The sequence below is a fragment of the Passer domesticus genome, chromosome 5 (assembly GCF_036417665.1).
Source record: "Passer domesticus isolate bPasDom1 chromosome 5, bPasDom1.hap1, whole genome shotgun sequence".
NCBI lineage: Eukaryota > Metazoa > Chordata > Aves > Passeriformes > Passeridae > Passer > Passer domesticus.
The window spans coordinates 710,065-729,851 of record NC_087478.1 but is presented as its reverse complement, the minus strand read 5'-3'; the positions used below and the strand labels follow the sequence as shown (position 1 = coordinate 729,851).

At 45.6% G+C, this 19,787-nt stretch overlaps 1 protein-coding gene and 1 long non-coding RNA gene across 3 annotated transcripts in view; both read left to right on the top strand.

Annotated features, from left to right (window-relative positions):
• Positions 1 to 19,787, top strand: part of EXOC4 (exocyst complex component 4) — a 326,179-nt gene that overhangs the window by 265,373 nt on the left and 41,019 nt on the right. Inside the window, exons 13-14 of one of the 2 annotated variants that reach the window (XM_064421658.1) lie at positions 6,234 to 6,389; positions 10,479 to 10,657. In XM_064421658.1, coding sequence (XP_064277728.1) covers positions 6,234 to 6,389; positions 10,479 to 10,657 — 335 coding nt within the window. Of the gene's footprint in view, positions 1 to 6,044; positions 6,154 to 6,233; positions 6,390 to 10,478; positions 10,658 to 19,787 lie in introns of those variants that run through there. The other variant, XM_064421659.1, reaches the window with a different exon arrangement.
• LOC135301206 (uncharacterized) lies at positions 11,351 to 12,612 on the top strand. Its single transcript, XR_010362933.1, has 2 exons — positions 11,351 to 12,005; positions 12,153 to 12,612. It is a non-coding gene; the product is annotated as an uncharacterized LOC135301206 (long non-coding RNA).

The following is a 19,787-nucleotide window of genomic DNA, read 5'->3' as shown; positions in this document are numbered from 1 at the left end:
CCACTACAAGATGCTGCAGGAATGTGGGCTGGAATAGCTGCTCTACATCATCCCCTCCATCCCCTTTCGAGCCTGAAAAAGCCCTTGTGCTTCCTGACCAAGAAATTACTTCCCATTGCCTGGTTTTATTCAGGAAAAACTTCATCCGGCAAGCAGGCTCATCATCATCATCATTATTATCTTTTTTTTTTTTTTTTTTTTTTTTTACAATAGCAGTGAGCAGAGGCTAAACTTTGTCTGAACACCCCCCTAAATCAGAAACTGCTCGTGTGCCATTGTCCAAAATATTCCTTTTTTCACCCAAAACCTCCCTGCCTGGAGCCAAACAATGGATTTGATTTTGTTTGGCTTGAACCTGACGGGTCCTTCCTTCCTTCCTTTGCCATTCCTGGCTTTGGCACCTGCTGAGGGCTAATTAGGACAACGCTAATTTGGCCATCTCCTGATTGCAGCGAGAGGGGGAGAAAACAAACAGGAAATGTTTCTTGTCGTTTTGCTGCTGGCAAAGGACTGAAATAGAAACCCGTCTCCATTCCCGGGAATGCGGGGGAGCGGAGCAGCTCCCGGCCTTCCCATCCGTGGGGATGCTGTGCCCTCTGCAGGGATCTGGGCTCCACACAGCCCTGCCCTCTGCTCCAGGGCTTTCCCTGGGCTGTTGGCATGGATAAATCCCGGGGAAATGTGGTGGAGTCAGGATTATTTACAGCTCCTTAAAATCTCCTTGGAGCTGGGAGTCCATCCCATCCGTCGATCCCATCCGGCAAATCTGGGCTGCTCTTGGGGTGGCAAAGAGTGAGAATTTGGGAAGGCAGAGAGGTTTTTTTTGGAGGATTTTCGTTCCTTCAAGGGGAATGTGAGCAAATGTGGGTGAAAAGCATCCAAAGGGAGGCTCCTCCAGGCGGGATTTGATCCGGAGCTCTCTGCGGGAACAGCTCGGGAAGGACGTCAGCGCTGGGAAGTGCACAGCTGAGATTGTTCATGTCGTGTTTTCCAGGGATTTAAAAAGAAAAACATCAAACCTAAGGGGGCTGGATGGGATGGGACATTCCTATAAATAGCAGCTCTCGTGTGTTAATTGATGACGAATTTTGGAAGCTCGGCGTAGGTGAGGTGCCTCCTGCAAATCGTGTTTTTCTCCAAAATTCCCGTTCCAGTTTGCCACCCAAACTGTTTACAAACGTCAGCTCTGATTCCTGACTAATTGATGAGGAGCTGGGGCTGAAAATGCAAATAAAATGGGAGATGGAGCCCCCAAACCTCCTGCCGTGCTGGCAGCACTTCCCAGTCGTGTCCAACCCCCGTCTCCAGCAGATTTCCAGGAGAGCAGCTCAGCTCCAGAGTTAAAAACCACTTTATGTTAAAAACCTGAGTATAAAACCGTTTTTGTGGGATTTCTGGAGATGCTGAAAGGAGAAACCTGCCCAGTTCACAGTTGCTGCCCTTAACAGGAGCCCTTCTTTTTAATCTTCTGCCAACACCCTTCTCTGACAAAATTTGCTGCCTCAAAATCAAAAATTGATCTCTTTCCATGTTTTTCTACACAAGTTTGCCAACGTTATTCATGTCCACGTTGAAGTTGCACGTTTTTATTTTGTTGTCCACTCTAAGCTCTGTCTTGTGTGTCCACCCCCTTCTTCCCCATCTTCATCCTCACCTTGTTCATTCTTGAGCCTCTCTGAAGGCTCTGGGCACAGGAATCCCTCACCCAAATGAGTCTTTTTTGTCTTAAAAATGGATGAGCATCACCAAAATGCGGTTCAGAGAGTTTAAAAAGTGATTAAATCCTCTGGAGGCAGCTTCTGGTGACCAGCCTCCCCTGGCTGAACTCTCTCAGCTAAATTTGGGGGAAAAGCAGGAAATAACTGGGCCTGGATCACCCAAAATGGTGAAGAAAAGAAACCCCTCCTGCTTTCCAGCCAGATAAAATAAATCTAAGCCCCTTTTTAATTGAGAAAGAGCAGATTCATTCAGCCAAAATGGGGCAGCCAAGCGGGAACTTTTGACTCCCCAGGAAATGCTTGTACCACTCATTTTGCTGCTTCTTAGTGGCATCTTCCCCTCCTTCCATGAACTTTTGGGGTTTAAGTTGCCTTTTTGACTCTTTTTTGGGGCAGGGGTTTTCCTCAGTGAGTGGGTGCCTGGCCCAGCTGCTTTTTAACCCTTGGCAGCCCAAGCTCAGCATGGAAGCATCACCTTGGCTGTGGGAAGAGGGAAAAATCATCCCAAAAAATCCACCTGGCACAAGGCAGAGGAGCCCAATTATCCCCTGTGGCTTCCAGATGTTTCCTGCTGGAAGGACACGCCCCCCAGCTGTGTCCAGGGGTATTCCCATATGATTTCCCAGAAGAGAAATGATTCCTCAGAGTGCGGGATTGGTACCTGGGAAGGTGGGACACACACCAGGATTTTGGCCACGGCGTCAGGGCTGTCCCTCCCTCACCAGCAGGCTGGGAACGGGAAGGATTTTGGGAAAGACATATCCAGGAGAGCTGTTCCAGACTGATATTTCGTATTTTATGGTGTCTGCTCCACAATAAAAGGGGTTTTTCCATCATTTTTCCACCCTCTGTCCTCTGGGGAGGATGGAGCAGCTTGGTGGGCACCTGGATCCAGCCAAGGTCAGCTCCCTGTGGCAGCAGCAGGAAAATTATGGAGGAGTTTGGGATAAGGGGAGTGGAAGGAAGAGTTCTGAGCTGTACTGAAAGATGTCACCCTGTGCTGGGATAATTCACTCAAGGACACAAATGGGATTGAAGGTCCAGAGGGGGAACCCTGGCTGAGAAACTGGAAAGAAAATGTGGGAAAAAAGAGTTGGGAAAAGCTGGGTGTCCAACAGAGATTGGGGATGTTCCAGCCTCTTCAGCATCTTCTTGATGAGGGGGTAAAACCAACGCCAGGAAAAACCAGGAGGTGCTGGAGCCCTGGGAAAGAGTGGGGCTGTAATTCCAAGGGGTCCAGGCAGTGCTGGGCTGTTCCTTGGATTACTTTGGAGCTCGCTGGTTTCAGTGGATCCGTGGATCTTGTCCACTCCCCTGGATCCCTGGAATGTCCAAGGCCAGGGCTGGAGCAGCCTGGGGCAGTGGGAGGTGTCCCTGTCCATGGCAGGATGGGCTTTAAGGTCCCTTCCCACCAAAACCATTCCAGGATTCCATGGGCACCACCAAAAGGCGAGGAAAGCAGGAATCGTGGATTGGGCTCTTGGAAAACTCTGACTCTGGAAAAGCAAGGACAGCAGGCCGAGTTTGCAGCCAGAGCATCCCAACATCCTCCCCAGCACTGACTCCTCCCCAGCAAATCCACAAACAATTGGGATTATTCCTCACCACCAAAAGGTGAGGAAAGCAAGAATTGTGGATTGGGCTCTTGGAAAACTCTGCCCCTGGAAAAGCAAGGACAGCAGGCCAAGTTTGCAGTCAGAGCATCCCAACATCCTCCCCAGCAAACTCCACAAACAACTGGGATTTTTCCTCACCACCAAAAGGTGAGGAAAGCAGGAATCATGGACTGGGCTCTTGGAAAACTCTGCCCCTGGAAAAGCAAGGACAGCAGGCCGAGTTTGCAGCTTGTCAGAGCATCCCAACATCCTCCCCAGCAAATCCACAAACAATTGGGATTTTGAGGATGATAAGGATCATAAAACAGAGAGGTGGCTCTGTGTGACTCCGTCAGGACACTCCCAAAGATGCCCTGGAGTCCTGGGCATCCGAAGGGCCACGATAAGGCTGGAAATAATTGAGGAGAGCAAACAGTGGATGTGGAGAGAGCTGAGCTGAGAGGGGAAATAACGGGGAGTAATGGGATGAAATTGAGGGAAATAAAACACGAGCTCGGTAGCAGGAGGTTTTTTATCCAAGAGCTGGATTTGTTCAAGTGTGAAATAGACTCCCAAGGGAAGGAGAGGATTGCTGCAGTCACTGAAATGTGCAGAGGACAAGCCCTGGCTGATGTGTTCCCTTGTCTTGCCTTGGCACAGCAATGCCCAGATAGCATCAAATCCCCTTTTTCCATCTCGGATGTCAGAGCTGCTGGTGGAGCTCTTTTAACCCCCTCAGTTTTCACCGGGGTGAAAAATAAAAGACTTTTTTTTTTTTTTTTTTTTTTTTTTAAATTTTTTGTTTCCCCCGAGTGGAAGAACACCACCTCCCTCCCAGCAGCAGAAGGCCCAACAGGAATGTTGAGGTCTCGTGTGGCTGGAAACAAAACTCAGCCTTTTGTGTGTGACAGATTGAACGTGGAACTCAGAGGGAAGGGGGAATTTGTCTGGAAGCGCGTGTGACAAATTCGTTTTCACAAATGCCGTGTGGTTCCTGAGCTGAGCTTGTTTTGCTGGTGGATGGGGAAGGGGTGGGATGGGAAATGAGCTGTTCCCTTCAGGGTGGCTCAGAGCTGGCTCCTGTCTCGGTGCCTTTCTCCTGTTTTCCTTCGCAAAACGCAGATGCTCGGGGTGGTGTTGTTGTTTTTATTCCTATTTATTCCCCAAATCGCCACCTGAATGCTGCTGACACCTCGTCTCTGCCCCAGAATTCCAGCCTGGATCTGGGAGAGTGAGGCTGGAATGGCTCTGCCAGGTCCCTGTCAGGGGGTGCTGGGGTGTGGGAGAGTCTCTGCTGGCTCAGTCCATTCCAGCCTGGGAGAGCTGGGAATGTTCCCTGGAGAGGGGAAGGCTCCAGGGAGAGCTTCCAGCACATTCCAGGGGCTCCAGGAGAGCTGCAGAGGGACTGGGGACAAGGGACAGGAGCCAGGGAATGGCTGCCAGTGCCAGAGGGCAGCCATGGATGGGATCTTGGCCATGAGGAATTGCTGGCTGGGCTGGAATTGCCAGAGCAGCTGGGGCTGCCCCTGATCCCTGCAGTGCCCAAGGCCAGGCTGGAGCAGCCTGGGACAGTGGGAGGTGTCCCTGCCCATGGCAGGGGTTGGAAATGAGAATCTTTAAGGCCCTGGATTGTCTCCTCCAAATACAGCTTCCCATTTGTCTCCTGAAATCCCCAGTCAGGAATTCAGATCAGTTACCCTGCCAAAAACAGGGAAATTCTTCCCCACTGCAGTCCCTGACTCAGTTTCCCACATAGGATTTAGCTGGAGATGCAGAATTTGGGAAATTGGCCCCTTTTCCCTCAGAAGATGTCTCAAAGTCCATCAGGAGTTGTGTGTTAAGGGAATTTCCTACCCTGTCCCATCCACGCGTGGAATTCGTCTCTACATCCTTTCCTCACTGCTCAATCCCCACGTGTGTGACATGGAATGCAATAAATAACACAGAATTAAGTGAAAAGTGTCCCCAGAGTCAGGATCTGCCCCTCCTGAGGTGGTTGTTGCTCTCCCTGCAGGAGCATCATGAGGTCAGAAGAGAAGCTGGTGATCAGGAATTCGCGTGGAATTCCTCTCTGCTCAATCCCCATGTGTGACATGGAATACAATTAATAACACAGAATTAAATGAGAGGTGTCCCCAGATCAGGATCTGCCCCTCCCTGAGTGGTTTTTGCTGCTCTCCCTGCAGGGGCATCATGAGGTCAGAAGAGAAGCTGGTGGTCAGGAATTCGTGTGGAATTCCTCTGCATCCATTCCTCACTGCTCAGTCCCCATGTGTGACATGGAATACAATTAATAACACAGAATTAAATGAGAGGTGTCCCCAGATCAGGATCTGCCCCTCCCTGAGTGGTTGTTGCTGCTCTCCCTGCAGGGGCATCATGAGGTTGGATGAGAAGCTGGTGGTCAGGAATTCGTGTGGAATTCCTCTCTGCATCCTTTCCTCACTGCTCAATCCCCATGTGTGACATGGAATACAATTAATAACACAGAATTAAATGAGAAGTGTCCCCAGAATCAGGATCTGCCCCTCCCTGAGGTGATTGTTGCTCTCCCTGCAGGGGCATCGTGAGGTTGGACAAGAAGCTGGTGATCAGGAATTCGCGTGGAATTCCTCTCTGCTCAATCCCCATGTGTGACATGGAATACAATTAATAACACAGAATTAAATGAGAGGTGTCCCCAGATCAGGATCTGCCCCTCCCTGAGTGGTTTTTGCTGCTCTCCCTGCAGGGGCATCGTGCAGTCAGACGAGAAGCTGGTGATCAGGAATTCATGTGGAATTCCTCTCTGCATCCATTCCTCACTGCTCAAACCCCATGTGTGACACGGAATGCAATTAATAACACAGAATTAAATGAGACGTGTCCCCAGAATCAGGATCTGCCCCTCCCTGAGTGGTTTTTGCTGCTCTCCCCGCAGGGGCATCGTGCAGTCGGACGAGAAGCTGGTGATCAGCGCCTCCTGGGCCAAGGATGATGATATCAGCAGGCTCCTGAAATCCCTGCCCAACTGGAGCAACATGGCTCAGCCCAAGCAGCTGAGGCCCAAGAGAGAGGAGGAGGAGGATTTCATAAGGTAAAAAATGGTGGGAAGTGGGGAATGGGTTTCAAAGAGAGCAGCAGCAAAAAGCAGGAAGGAATTTACGGCGTTTTCACGGCTGCCGTGTGTTACAGAAATATTTTATGAAAAATCTTTTTGCTAGGATTCTTCTGAGAAGCTGGGAAGCTTCAGCTTCTCCATGTTTTGCTGCTTTGGAATGTAGTTTGGAGAATTGTTTGCCCAGCATGTGAAATTGGTTTTACTTGATGACCAATGACAGCCATCTGTGTCGAGGCTGTGAGCAGTCACAAGATTTTATTATCATTCCATTCTTTCCTAACTTTCTGATAGATCCTTTCTCTCTATTCTTTTTAGTGTAGTTTTAGTATAGCATTTTAATATAATATAATATCATAATATAATAAATCAACCTTCTGAAACATGGAGTCAAGATTCTCATCTCCTCCCTCATCCTGGGACCCTCGAACACAACCACAGTCGTGTCCACAGGAGAATCATGGAATCATTTGGGAAATGGGAAAGGCTTTGGACATCATCCAAACCATTCCCAGCCCTGCCAAGCCACCACTGACCATGTCCCCAAGTGCCACCTCCACATGGCTGTAAATCCCTCCAGGGCTGGGGACTGCCCTGGGCAGCCTTTTTTGGGGAAGAAATCCCCCAAATCCAATATCCAGATGTTCCCAATATCCAACCCAAGCTTTTCCCGGTGCAATTTCTGCTCAGTCTGTTGTTCTGACAAAGCCATTTGGAGATTTGTCTTTGTGATCCAAGCCAAGGAGGTGACTGGGATTGGGGAAGGAAGGGATTGTTTGAATCCAGGTGAATCCTTGTCCTGCTGGCTGGTGCTGCTCTGATCAGCCACGTGATGAAGGGAGCAGCATTTTCTGACCTAAAGGAGGTGGTTCTGGGCAGGAATTCCCAAAATCAGTGCTGTCAAAGGAATGTTTCATTTGAGCCATGACCATGGCGGAGTTTCCCCAATCCCAACTCCAGGAACTAACTCAGGGGAGCAAATAAAAAATTCCAATATTTCCAGCAGGAATTCTTTTGGAGACAACTCCCTGTGCCCAAACCAGGTTGTTCCTACATTTCATGCCAGAGAAAGCCTGGAAGGAGGCAGATTCCCCTTCCCTGCACGCTGGGAATGGCTCAGCTCCTGTGAGATTCCAAAGGCTGCACGTTCCCATCCCCATTCATCACTTCCTTGATTGGCACTTGGCTGTAAAAGTGGAGGAGGAGGAGGAGGAGAAGCTGTTGAAAATAACAAGTCCAATTTGCCCAGATTGTCGTTTTCCTCCTTCCCTGCCTGGGAGCCCCGTGACAGGGAGGGTGCAGCCTGGAGGGGATGGGATTTGTGGGGTCACAGAAGGGTTTGCAGCTTGGGCAGGGATTTTAAAACATCCCCAGGGCAGCAGGGAGAGGCTGCAGAGCCCCTGAGGTCTCTGTGCAGTCCCTGAGTTGAATTTAATTCAGTCCTCACCTGCCTTCACGTTTATCCTTCATTTCCCCACCTGGGAAGCCCCTCCTGGCTCTCCCTGTGGTTCCTGATCCATCATTTTGGGATAGCAAAGCTCTGCTGGCTGAGTGGAAATTCCTGGCCAGGCAAAAACGGATGGCCGAGCTCGGCCTGATGCTGACAGAAGCAACATTTTCATCCCAAAATGTGCATTTTATCCCATTGATTCCATTCTCCTGGCCATTCACTGAGGTATTTTGTGACACTGGATCAGAGGAGCTCCAATGGCAAGCCCTTGGGAAAAGCCTGTTAATTCATCCACACTGAATTTCCTGGGAAAAGCTCCTGTGCTGTGTGGCTTTTTCTCAGGACAAAGATCTTTTCTCAGCATCTGTTTGCACAGAGCATCATCTGCTGAGCCCCAGTTCCTCCCAGTGCCACGTGAACTTTCCTGGGGCATTCATTTAAATCTTAATAATTGGTCTGGGCCAGATTTAGCCAATTGATGGCTTAGAAACTTCCTGCAGGATGGGTGCTGGTTGAATAGATCCCTCCTGAAAGCTTCAAAATCAAATTAATTGCTCGTCCAATTTTTTTTTTTTTTTTTGTCATCCTCTTCCCATTCAAGCAGCCTTTTCCCAGCCTTTTCTCCTCATACAAAGGAACATGATTTCTTCAGTGCTGCTGCTGCTTTCTCTTGGCACTGCTGATGGATTGGGAAGAATTCTGCCTGGACACTGCAGTGGAGCCAAAGGGAAGCAGCTCCTGTGGAATCCTTGGGTAGCAAAGAATGGGAGAGCTCACTTCATTATTATTTCATTTTCATTATTTTCACCCAAGGCAGGACTTTTAATTTCTGTGATGTTTAAATACACAATATTTGGTGTTCATGTGCCCTAATTCTTGGCTAGCAGGGCAGGACTACACATCCCTTCCTGGAAAAGAAGGCTCAAGCCTGATGAAATTTGGGGAAATGTTCTTTTTTGGACGTGGAACTACTCAGCAGCACCCCTTAATGAATATTGGAAAATTATTCCAATAATTTGGAGCAAATCCTGAAAGTTCACCAGCAGTTTTTGTCCCCTGGCAGCAAAAGAGATCCATACCCAGCTTTCCTGTAACTCATTTGTTTAACTAAAAAGAATCTAAACAAACAAAAATCTTTGCAAAAAATAATCCTCAGCCTGTGAGCAGAGATTGATTTTGTTGTTTTAACTTTTCACTGTCTTCTGAGTGAGGAGATGTCAGAAGGCACTCCTATTAATTGGGAATTATTCCCATTAATTTGGAATTATTATTATTATTATTATTATTATTATTATTATTATTATTATTATTTCCATTAATTGGGAATTTTTATTATTCCAGTGGGATTGGGCAGCCAGAGGAACCTGCTGGAGCATTTTAGAGGAGCTCAGAGCTTGGTCAGTGTAGTGGTTTTGGTTTGCTAATTCAAGATTTTTTCAGTTTTGAAATTTTCTCCCACTTGTGTTGATGAGTGTGGTGGGCTTTGGTGTTGGTTAATTATTAGTGTGCTTCTTTCACGTTGTGAGATAGGATTAGGAGAAAGGCAAAGTGGGTTTAAAGCATTTAAAAGGGTACAAAAAAATTCTGTTAAAAATAACTAAAAGAAAAAAAATGAAGTAAGAATCAGAACAAAGTGGATTTCCTCCCATTCCAAAGCACAGCAGTGAGGGGAGGCAGGGAACAAAGCCCAACTCTGCTGCTGGAATTGGGTTTTGGAGGCTGGGAAGAGGCTGCCCTCATCTCGAGCACCCCACAGTTCATCCCCCAGGCAGAGGTGCTGCTGATGAACCCCAAAATGTTCCCAGCTCTGCCTTGGAGAGGGAAAAGTGGTGGGAAAAGAGCTGGATTCAACTTTTATTACTAATATTGTTTAAAAATTTAAAACCCATTTTTAAAAATATTAGTAATAATACCATATACCATTAACTTTCATACCTTTATACAATTTTGCAACACAAAACTAACTGTGGTATTTTTGGGGTTCTCCAGATGGAGGAGGAATTGAGAAGCTGACTCCATGTTCTTAGAAGGCATATTAATTATATTACATTACATTATATTATATTACATTATATTATATTATATTATATTATATTATATTATATTATATTATATTAATTATATTACATTATATTATTATATTACATTATATTACATTATATTACATTATATTACATTATATTACATTATATCACATTATATCACATTATATTATATTATATTAAAGAATAGAGAAAAGATACAGATAATAAAAGATAATAATGAAAAACTTGTGACTCTCTCCAGAGTCCTGACACAGCTTGGCCCTGATTGGTCATTAAGTCAAAACAATTCACTTGAAACCAATGAAACAATCTCCAAACTCATTCCAAAGCAGCAAAACACAGGAGAAGCAAATGAGATAAAATTGTTTTCCTTTTTCTCTGAGGTTTCTCAGCTTCCCAGGAGAAGAATCCTGGGCAAGGAGGATTTTTCAGAGAATGTGATGGTGACAACCAACCAACATTTTATTTCTCATATCAAAACACACTTTCCACTTGCAGGATTCATAACAGAAAAGGTTCTCCTGCTGTCCCTGATCCCACATTCCTCAGGAGGGGCTTTGCTTTCCATTTCAGGGCTGCTTTTGGCAAAGAATCCGAAGTCCTGATCGGGAATCTGGGAGACAAGCTGATCCCTCAGCAGGAGATCCTGCGCGACGTCAGCGACCTCAAAGCCTTGGCCAACCTGCACGAGAGCCTGGAGTGGCTGGCAGGACGCACCAAGGCAGCTTTCTCCAGCCTCTCTGCAGCCCAGAGTGAGTAACTCCCATGGGAAACCTCTGCCTGGGGACTGGGACAGCAGAAATTTGGGGTTTAGCAGCTTTTGTTCCTCTGGAGAGCACCTTGGAGGGCTCCAGGAGCATCATTGCTGTCCTGGTTTGGACAGCCAGGTGTCTGCTGAGGAAGGCAGGAGCCTCCCCTGGAGTGGAAAATGTAAATCCCTCCCTCTGAATTGTTATAATTTTGAAATTAAGGGGCTCTCAGGCAAAGAGATGGGAATAGGAATAACAGTTCTTTACTAGGAAAATTAGAAATACAAATGCAATAGTCAAAAAAACCAGAAAACAAACCACTGCCAGCTGTGGTTCTGCTGGAGCAGGGATCCTGCACAAGGGTCCCGTGTTTGTGGGGTTCCCTGATGAAGGGAGGAATGATTAATTTGACTCTGCGTTCTCAGAAGGCTAATTTATTATTTCATGATATTAATTATAATATATTATATTATATTATATTATATTATATTATATTACATTATATCACATTATAGTATATATTATATATTATATTATATTATATTATATTATATTATATTATATTATATTATATTATATTATATTATATTATATTATATTATATTATATTATATTATATTATATTTATTATATTATATTTATATTATATTATGCTGTACTAAACTATACTAAAGAATACAGAAAGGATACAGACAGAAGGCTAAAAGATAATAATGAAAAACCTCAAGACTCTTTCCAGAGCCCTGACACAGCTTGGCCCTGATTGGCCAAAGAGTGAAAACAATTCACATGAAACCAATGAAACAATCCCCTGTTGGTAAAAAATGTCCAAACCACATTCCAAAGCAGCAAAACACAGGAGAAGCAAACGAGATAAAATTGTTTTCCTTTTTCTCTGAGGCTTCTCAGCTTCCCAGGAGAGAAATCCTGGGCAAAGGGATTTTTCCAGAAAATGTGAATGTGACACAAGGCTGCAGTTTTCCTCTGAAGGTCAAACTCTGAGTTTCCCACCCTGTGCTCTCACACACTTCTGTCCAAACTGCACAGCCACAATCCCAGCTCTGCCATTCCATTCTGGAAGCTTCTCCAGGGCCTCAGGTCAGTGCAGAGTTCTCCTGGGGCTCAGAGCCTGCAGCACAGAGAGGCTGGAATTCTCAGAATCCTGGGTTCCAACAGCTCTTGGTTTGAGCTCTTCCTCCTGCCCAGCATCCCTGGAATTCAATCCCGTGTGTGGGACAAATCCTGAGCATCCCCTGCTGTCTCAGGGGGACAGCTGAGGAGCTGGAAAAGGAAAAGCATGGAATAAAAAACCCACAGAGCTCCAGGGCATCCCGGGACTCAGGGGAATGTGGTGAGGATACAGGGAATTTCTGCAGTTTGGTTTGGAAATTTGGAGCAGAATCCTGAGGGAAGGATTGCCCCCAGGACTGGGGCAGCTGAGCTCTCCTGGGAGTTGAAAATCAGCTCAGACTTTTTTTTTTTTTTCTGGGAATTTCAGGAGGGAAATTTGCTGGTGCTGAACAAAGTCACAGTGTTTTATGTCCATGAAATCATTTTTGGCAGCAGAGCCTCTCTGGGTGACTGAAATCCTTCCTGTGGCTTCCAGCTCTGCTCTAGAGCAGGACTTCAAACTCCTCCCTCAGCTTTCCATCAGATCCTTTGGATCCAGAAGGATAATTAAGGTTATACAATCAGTTAACAATTAAAACCCAAATTACTCCAGGCAGCTTTAATATTCCTGTAACCCAGACTTTGCCTTCTCCATACCTGGGTGACAACACTTGCTCTGTTCTGGCTTTTTTTTGGTTATTAAATAACAAAATTAAACCAACCCAGTGGGAAATGCTATCAAAGTTCAGTAGCCAAATATTTATTTAGTTACTAGGAGAGTTCTTGGGGCTGAGGATTTATGTTCTAACAGTCAGAGCTGTTAAAATAAAACATCATTTATAATCTGAGGTCTGCTTGAAACTCAGGTTTTTTAATAAATCAATATTTTCCAGATATTAAAGGGCACGAGCATGACTTTCAGGCCTGGGAGAGGACGTTCCACACGGTGGTGAATAAACATAAAAGCACCAAGTGGAATATTTCACTTGGCAGCGTCCTCCTGACAATGAAAATTCATCTTCCTTTGTAATAACTTCATCCCAAAATGTCTGTGCACAAATGCCAGGAGTGTCTGGAGCAAGGGGCAGTGGTGGGAAATGACAGAGGCTGTCCCCACCTCCTGCTTAGAAATGGAATTTTCATCCTTTGTTGTTTCTCTTTTCTGCCCCAAAACCTCGAGATTCAGTCCTGCTCCCACTCAGGGCATCACCCAAGTGCTCAGGGAGTGATCAGGACCTGAATTTGTGGTAAATTGCCAGAAATTCCCTAATCCAAACAAGCCCATGTGGAGGTAGTAGCCCTGGGGGAAGGCAGAAGTTTTTCCAGCAAAGATTCCTTGGATAAAAACAAATAATAAAGAGATTTTATAAATGTATTTTTATATATTATTTATATAAAAATATAAATAATATATTATTATGTAATATATAACTATATATATAATATAATATAATATAATATAGTATAATATAATGTAATATGATATAATATAATATGTAAAATAATGTAATATAATGTAATATAATGTAATATAATGTAATATAATATAATGTAATATAATATATTATATTATATTAATATTATATTTATATTAATCAATATTAATGATATTATATCATACAATAGTATTATATATAATCTATTATATAATATATAATATATTAAATGTAATATATAATATATGATATTTAATTTTATTACATAATATTATATAATATCATATTATATAATTATAGTATTATATTATATTATATTGTATTGTATTATATTATATTATACTATATTATATATAATATATAAAGATATATAATATATAACATATAATATATAATATTATATAATAATATCTATAATAACTTCTAATATATAATAATATTATATTTATATATAATATTATTGTATAATATACTATATTATTTATCTATATCATTTCTATTTTAATATAGTTTTTATATTTTTGCATTTAATATATATTTAATATACGTGTTTTATGAAAAATATATTTTATAAGTTTATAAATAATAAATTCCCTCAGGCACAGCTCTGAACTCCCAGAAAGCACAAGGTGGAGCTGGGCAGCTCTGATTTTGGGAAACCCTTTAGTGGCTTCGGGGTGAGGCTGGCAAAGGCCCCTTGCCAGAGATAAAAATTCAATAATCTGTGGCTGCGGACGTGCCACAATTATCCCTCATGAAAACCCAGCCCTCTCCTGGAGGGTTTTATCACGCTGGGCAGTCTCTGCACTGTTCATTATTTGGTGTTTGCTGAGCTGATGGCTCTTCCATGGCTCTGCCCTTATCTGCTCCCCTTCAGAATTGGATTTTTTGTTTCCCAAACCAGTCAGATATGACAAAGTCATTTCCTTCTGCTCTTGTCTTTTGAGGGAATAAAACCTCCTTTTTAACAATAACCATTTAAGGATTAAAGATGCTGGGGGAAGGTGAATTTGCTGAGGAAATTGAGTCCCTTTCAAAGGGGTTTTGTAGGAAAATGGAAGTTGGGTTTCCCCTCCTCATCTCGTGTGCTGCAGACAGAACACAACCCCATCCTTTTCCTTTGTGGAGCTGCAGCCTCCTGAGGTTCCCTGAATATTTTAAAGAAGGATTATTATGAGCCACAAAAGAGTTGGGACAATCTTTTTAAAGATTTTTAACATTTTTAAGACCATGGCTTGTTTGTAGGGAGGAGGATGAAGGATGAGCTGCTGTCTTCTGGAGTTGGAGCTGCCCTTTAAATTCAGCTGCTCTTGGCACCTCGTGACTTCAGATTGCTGTGATCACCAGGGAATGACTGACAGCCTTAAATTTGGAGTTGGGAATTCCTTTGGAATGGATTGGGTGGGAAGGGACCTTAAATCCCACCCAGTGCCACCCTGCCATGGCAGGGACACCTCCCACTGTCCCAAAATGTCCAGCCTGGCCTTGGGCACTGCAGGGATCAGGGGCAGCCCCAGCTGCTCTGGCAATTCCAGCCCAGCCAGCAATTCCTCATGGCCAAGATCCCATCCATGGCTGCCCTCTGGCACTGGCAGCCATTCCCTGGCTCCTGTCCCTTGTCCCCAGTCCCTCTGCAGCTCTCCTGGAGCCCCTGCAGGCCCTGAGCTCCTCCAGCTCAGCTCAGTCAGGATTGTCTTTTGTCGTGGTTGAGACAGAGACAATACAAAGCAGCACTCTCCATTTCCAGAAGGCTTCACACAGTTTTTATTTTATCCTGGGTGCTTTTTGTACATTCTTACCAAACTCAGAAGTTTACACTTTGGTCATCAGAGACAATCAAGGTGCTCATTGGAACAGGCAGCTGCAGTTCCTCTTATTTATCCTTCTTTCTGTCTTGGTTTCTGTGTCAGTGACCTTGGCAGGAAGTTCTTTCAGGGATAAACATGGATCCTCTTCTCAAACATGGATCCTTTTATCAAACATGGATCCCCTTATCAAACACGGATCCTTTTATCAAACACGGATCCTCTTATCAAACATGGATCCTCTTCCCAAACATGGATCCTCTTCCCAAACACGGATCCTTTTATCAAACCTGGATCTTCCCCTCAAACATGGATCCCCTTATCAAACATGGATCCCCTTATCAAACATGGATCCTCCTATCAAACATGGATCCTTTTATCAGACATGGATCCTCCTATCAAACATGGATCCTCCTGTCAAACAAGGATCCCCTTATCAAACGTAGATCCTCTTATCAAACGTGGATCCTTTTATCAAACATAGATCCTCCTGTCAAACACGGATCCTCCTCTCAAACACGGATCCTCCTCTCAAACATGGATCCTTTTATCAAACATGGATCCTCCTCTCAAACACGGATCCTCCTCTCAAACATGGATCCTCCTCTCAAACATGGATCCTCCACTCAAGCATGGATCCTTTTATCAAACATGGATCCTTCTATCAAACATGGATCCTCCTGTCAAACATGGATCCTCCTATCAAACACGGATCCTCTTCTCAACATAGATCCTCTTACCAAACACGGATCCTTTTATGAAACATGGATCCTCCTGTCAAACATGGATCCCCTTATCAAACGTAGATCCTCTTATCAAACACGGATCCTCCTCTCAAGCATGGATCCTTTTATCAAACATGGATCCTCCTGTCAAACACGGATCCTCCTGTCAAACACGGATCCTCTTCTCAAACACGGATCCTCTTATCAAGCATGGCTCCCTTCCCAAACAAGGATCCTTTTATCAAACATGATCCTCTTCTCAGACTTCTCTCCGCCTCACAGAATTCACTCTAAAACCTCTTCCAGTCTTTCTCTTCCAGAAGGTTCGTTGGAATTAAACTTTTTGCATTTGCACTGTGTGTCCATGGCTGTCACAGCTCAGCAGCTGCCCTGCCCTCAGCCCCTTCGTGTGGGGAAATCTTTATTTGCTCAGTGTGTGTGTTCACCTCCTCTGTGTGGGCCTTGCCTGGGTCATCCTTGATGAGCAACAGCAGCATTTTAATGAATTTCCACTTCTAACTGGAAAAAAAAAACATTGTTTTGAGGAGGGTCCTCCTGTCCTGTCATTGCCTTCTCCACAAAGAGAAAATCTCTTCAGGAACACACCCTGAGGCCACTCAACCTCTTCACTGCTGGATCCCGTGCCCACAGCAGGTATTTTCTCCTCAAATTCCCTAAATTCCACGGGGCTGTGGAAGATGTTTTCCCCTTTCCCTCTGCAGATGGGCAGCACTTCCCCCACAGTCCCAGTCTGGGTGAGCTACAACTTCCATCCAAAGCAGGGGAGGAAAAAATGAGGTTTTCTACAGCTTTTTTTACCAAAATCCTGCATTTCTCTGCCACTGCCTGGCTTTATGAATGATAACACTGAGCATTTGCATCTCATTTCCCAGGCACAGGTCTCAAAATGCTTCTCAGAGCTTGCTGAGGGCCATTAGAGCATCCTGGGCCACTTTGTCCCGGGAGGATCATCAGCGTTCCCGAGCCTGGAGTGGGCTTTGATGGCTGAGAGGAGCACCCTGCCCCACTCCAGGAACCACGCCTTGGAAATGGACACTGGAGCCCTGCTGCCATTTAAAGTCACTTCCAGAGGGGTTTCAGCACAAATGGAAATCAGGGGAAATTGCTGCCTTGCCTTTCACAGCCAGGCCACCCAGCAGCGCCGAGCTCAGGGCTTTGTGTTTAACCCCCTAATGAACTGAATTCAGCTCTTAAATGGGGCTCTCTTTCTCTCAAGCTGAAGCTGATTTTTTTTTCTCTCTGTCACTGAACTTGTAGCACATCTTGCTGTATGGATTGCTCATGCAGAAATTTTTTTTTAAAGAGATATTAATAGAAAACCTTATTTAAAAGCCAGATTAAAGATGATCAACGCGGGCCTGCCCTGGGGCAGAGGAAGGGCTTGGTGAATGCTGTGGCTTTGTCATTGCAACAAAAGTAAATTTCTGTCTAAACCAGAAAAAGCTGCACATTTCCACCAAATGCAAACCATCTGCCATTAAATTAACAAGGTAAATCTCGAGTGCTTTCATTATTTGGTGGATATCTGCTGCTTCAATATGACTTAATCTAAATGCCAGCTTTTTATTTAAGCTTCATAAATAGCCTTATTTTCCAATATTTCTTCTTTCCCACCTTGCTGTGCCCTCATGGATGGCCCTGCCCTGGGAGCAGGAATCAGCCTGGCCTGGGAGCTGCTGGTGGTGGATGAAGTTATTGAGATCTTGCTGGTTCTGAGGAGAAGCAGAGGAAAAGAAGGAAAAGCTCTTTTTGGGCATTTTATCTGCTTGGCCACGGCTGGTGTCCACAGATCTTTCTGTCCATCCCACAGCTCAGCCTGTTCCTGCTCTGGGATGCTCTCCACAAACATTGGGAATCTCTGAATCTCTCCAAACCCGTGCCCAGCCTTCGATTCTCCAAACCCCAGCACATCCTCAGCGAGTTTGGGGTGGTGTTTAAGGAAGGGATGAGGTCCCTGCCTGGTCTCCTGGGTTTCCAGGTGGGAATGCCCTTGAGCAAGGACAGGGAGCTCTGCCGCCCTCACCCAGAGTGAAACGGGGGCTGTCACATCCAAACCAAACCAGGGGTGATCAGCTGCTAATTAATCACCAATTAATCACCATTTACAGCTTTGATAGAACTACAAATGTGCTTAACAAAGCTGCTGCAAACAGCTGGGACAGCTCAGAGCCCCTGGCAGGGCCTGAAGGGGCTCCAGGAGAGGGACTGGGGACAAGGCCTGCAGGGACAGGACACAGGGAATGGCTCCCAGTGCCTTGAGAAGGCTGAGCTGGGACAGAGGCTGGGCAGAATTAATCTTTCTGAGACTAGAAAGATTAAAGCAGGGATTCATTCAAAGGATCTTTTCAATGGATGCACCTTGGGCAGCACCAGAGCCCAGCCAGGGCTGCCCCCAAGATGAACCCAAATGGTCCCAAAATGAACCCAGGATGAACCCAAATGGTCCCAAAATGCACCCAAGATGACCCCAAATGGCCCCAAAATGCACCCAGGATGAACCCAAATGGCCCCAAAATGCACGAGCGCTGCCGGGGTCTCTCCCTGGGCTCAGCTCTGCTCCATGTGCACATTGCAGTTCAGTGTCCAACCCCACTGCAGCCCCTGCACTCCCATCCTTGTTTTTCTCTCTGCAGCCCACGGGGTTTGTGCTCCTGGGCTGGCATTGGGATCATTTGTCCTTGGTGCCCAGCTCAGCAGGAATTGTTTTGTCTCCCTGCTCTGGGCACAGAGCTCACCATCCCATAATGTGAGCCCAGACCCGCACCCCAAAGCAGCACAGAATGTGAAAAATAGAAAAGCCAAACCCTGGGGGATCAAGGGCAGCCATGGATGGGATCTTGGCAATGAGGAATTCCAGGCTGGACACTGGGGCTGGAGCAGCCTGGGACAGGGGAGGTGTCCCTGCCCAGGTTATTGGCACTGGATGGGATTTAAGGTCCCTTCCCACCCAAACCATCCCAGGATTCTGCAGCCAGGAGCTGAGCAGAGCAATCCCAGCAGAGGACAAGAGTCCAGCTGGGTTCCTCTTGGCTGAGTTGACTTTTGGAGGGTTAAAACCATGGAAAAATTGGGATAGCAAAGGGTTAAAACACCTTCGAGACCAGCAGGGACCTGCTGACTTCCCAGAGATAAAATGCCTGGTTTGATTTAACTGAGCATGAGGAGATTATTTTGGTTTATTTTAGAATTCTGGCATGAAAATTCCATAGGTTATAAATGGCTCTTCTTTGCTGGACTCGGGGATTGAAGCCACACAGTCCCCAGTCACCTAAAATCCCTTTTTTCCCATCAAAGTCATCTCCTGGTGCTCTCCAGAGCTTTTTTTTTCCCCTCTGGAATGTCTGCAGTGAAGCTTTCCCCATGGATGGCATCCTTCCCCAGCCTCAGCTTTTATTTCCATCAAATATTTACTGGGATGAGGAGCTCAGCCGCCGTTTTCCTGGCCTGGCTGCTCATTTCTGGGTTGTTGTGGGAGACAGCGCCGGGAATCCGTGCCTGGATCGATCCTGGGGTCAGCACTTAACCCACCATCATCATTACACTAATTACTCCGCCGCCCTAAACGCGGGGGATTGTCATGTAAATGAGTGACCCAATTAGCAAAGCTCTCCAAAGCCTTTTCCAGCCGGGATCCCGCCTGAGTCATGCCAGGAAATCGGGGTTTTGTGGGAATTTCTCCAAGGAGCCTGCTGGCCACTGCTGTTGGTCCATCCCAGTTAAGTCCTTTTATCTCTTCTGGAGAAAATGATTCCCTGATGGCAAAGATCGGGAGCAGAAAGTCCTCCCTGCTCCTCCTCAGAGGTGACACCTTGCCCTGCTCTGGAGGGGGTGAAATAATTGATAAAATTATTATTAAACAGGATGGGGACTCAAAAATCACAGCCAGGGTTTGGCATCACCATTGGGCCACTCTGGTCTCACTCAAATTCCTCTGGGATTCGGGGGAATGACTCTTAAATAACCAGGAATTGTGGAGAAATCAGGCTGAGTCTGATCATCCAGGTGCTTGTCCCTTTTTCTTCACCCTGAATTTGAG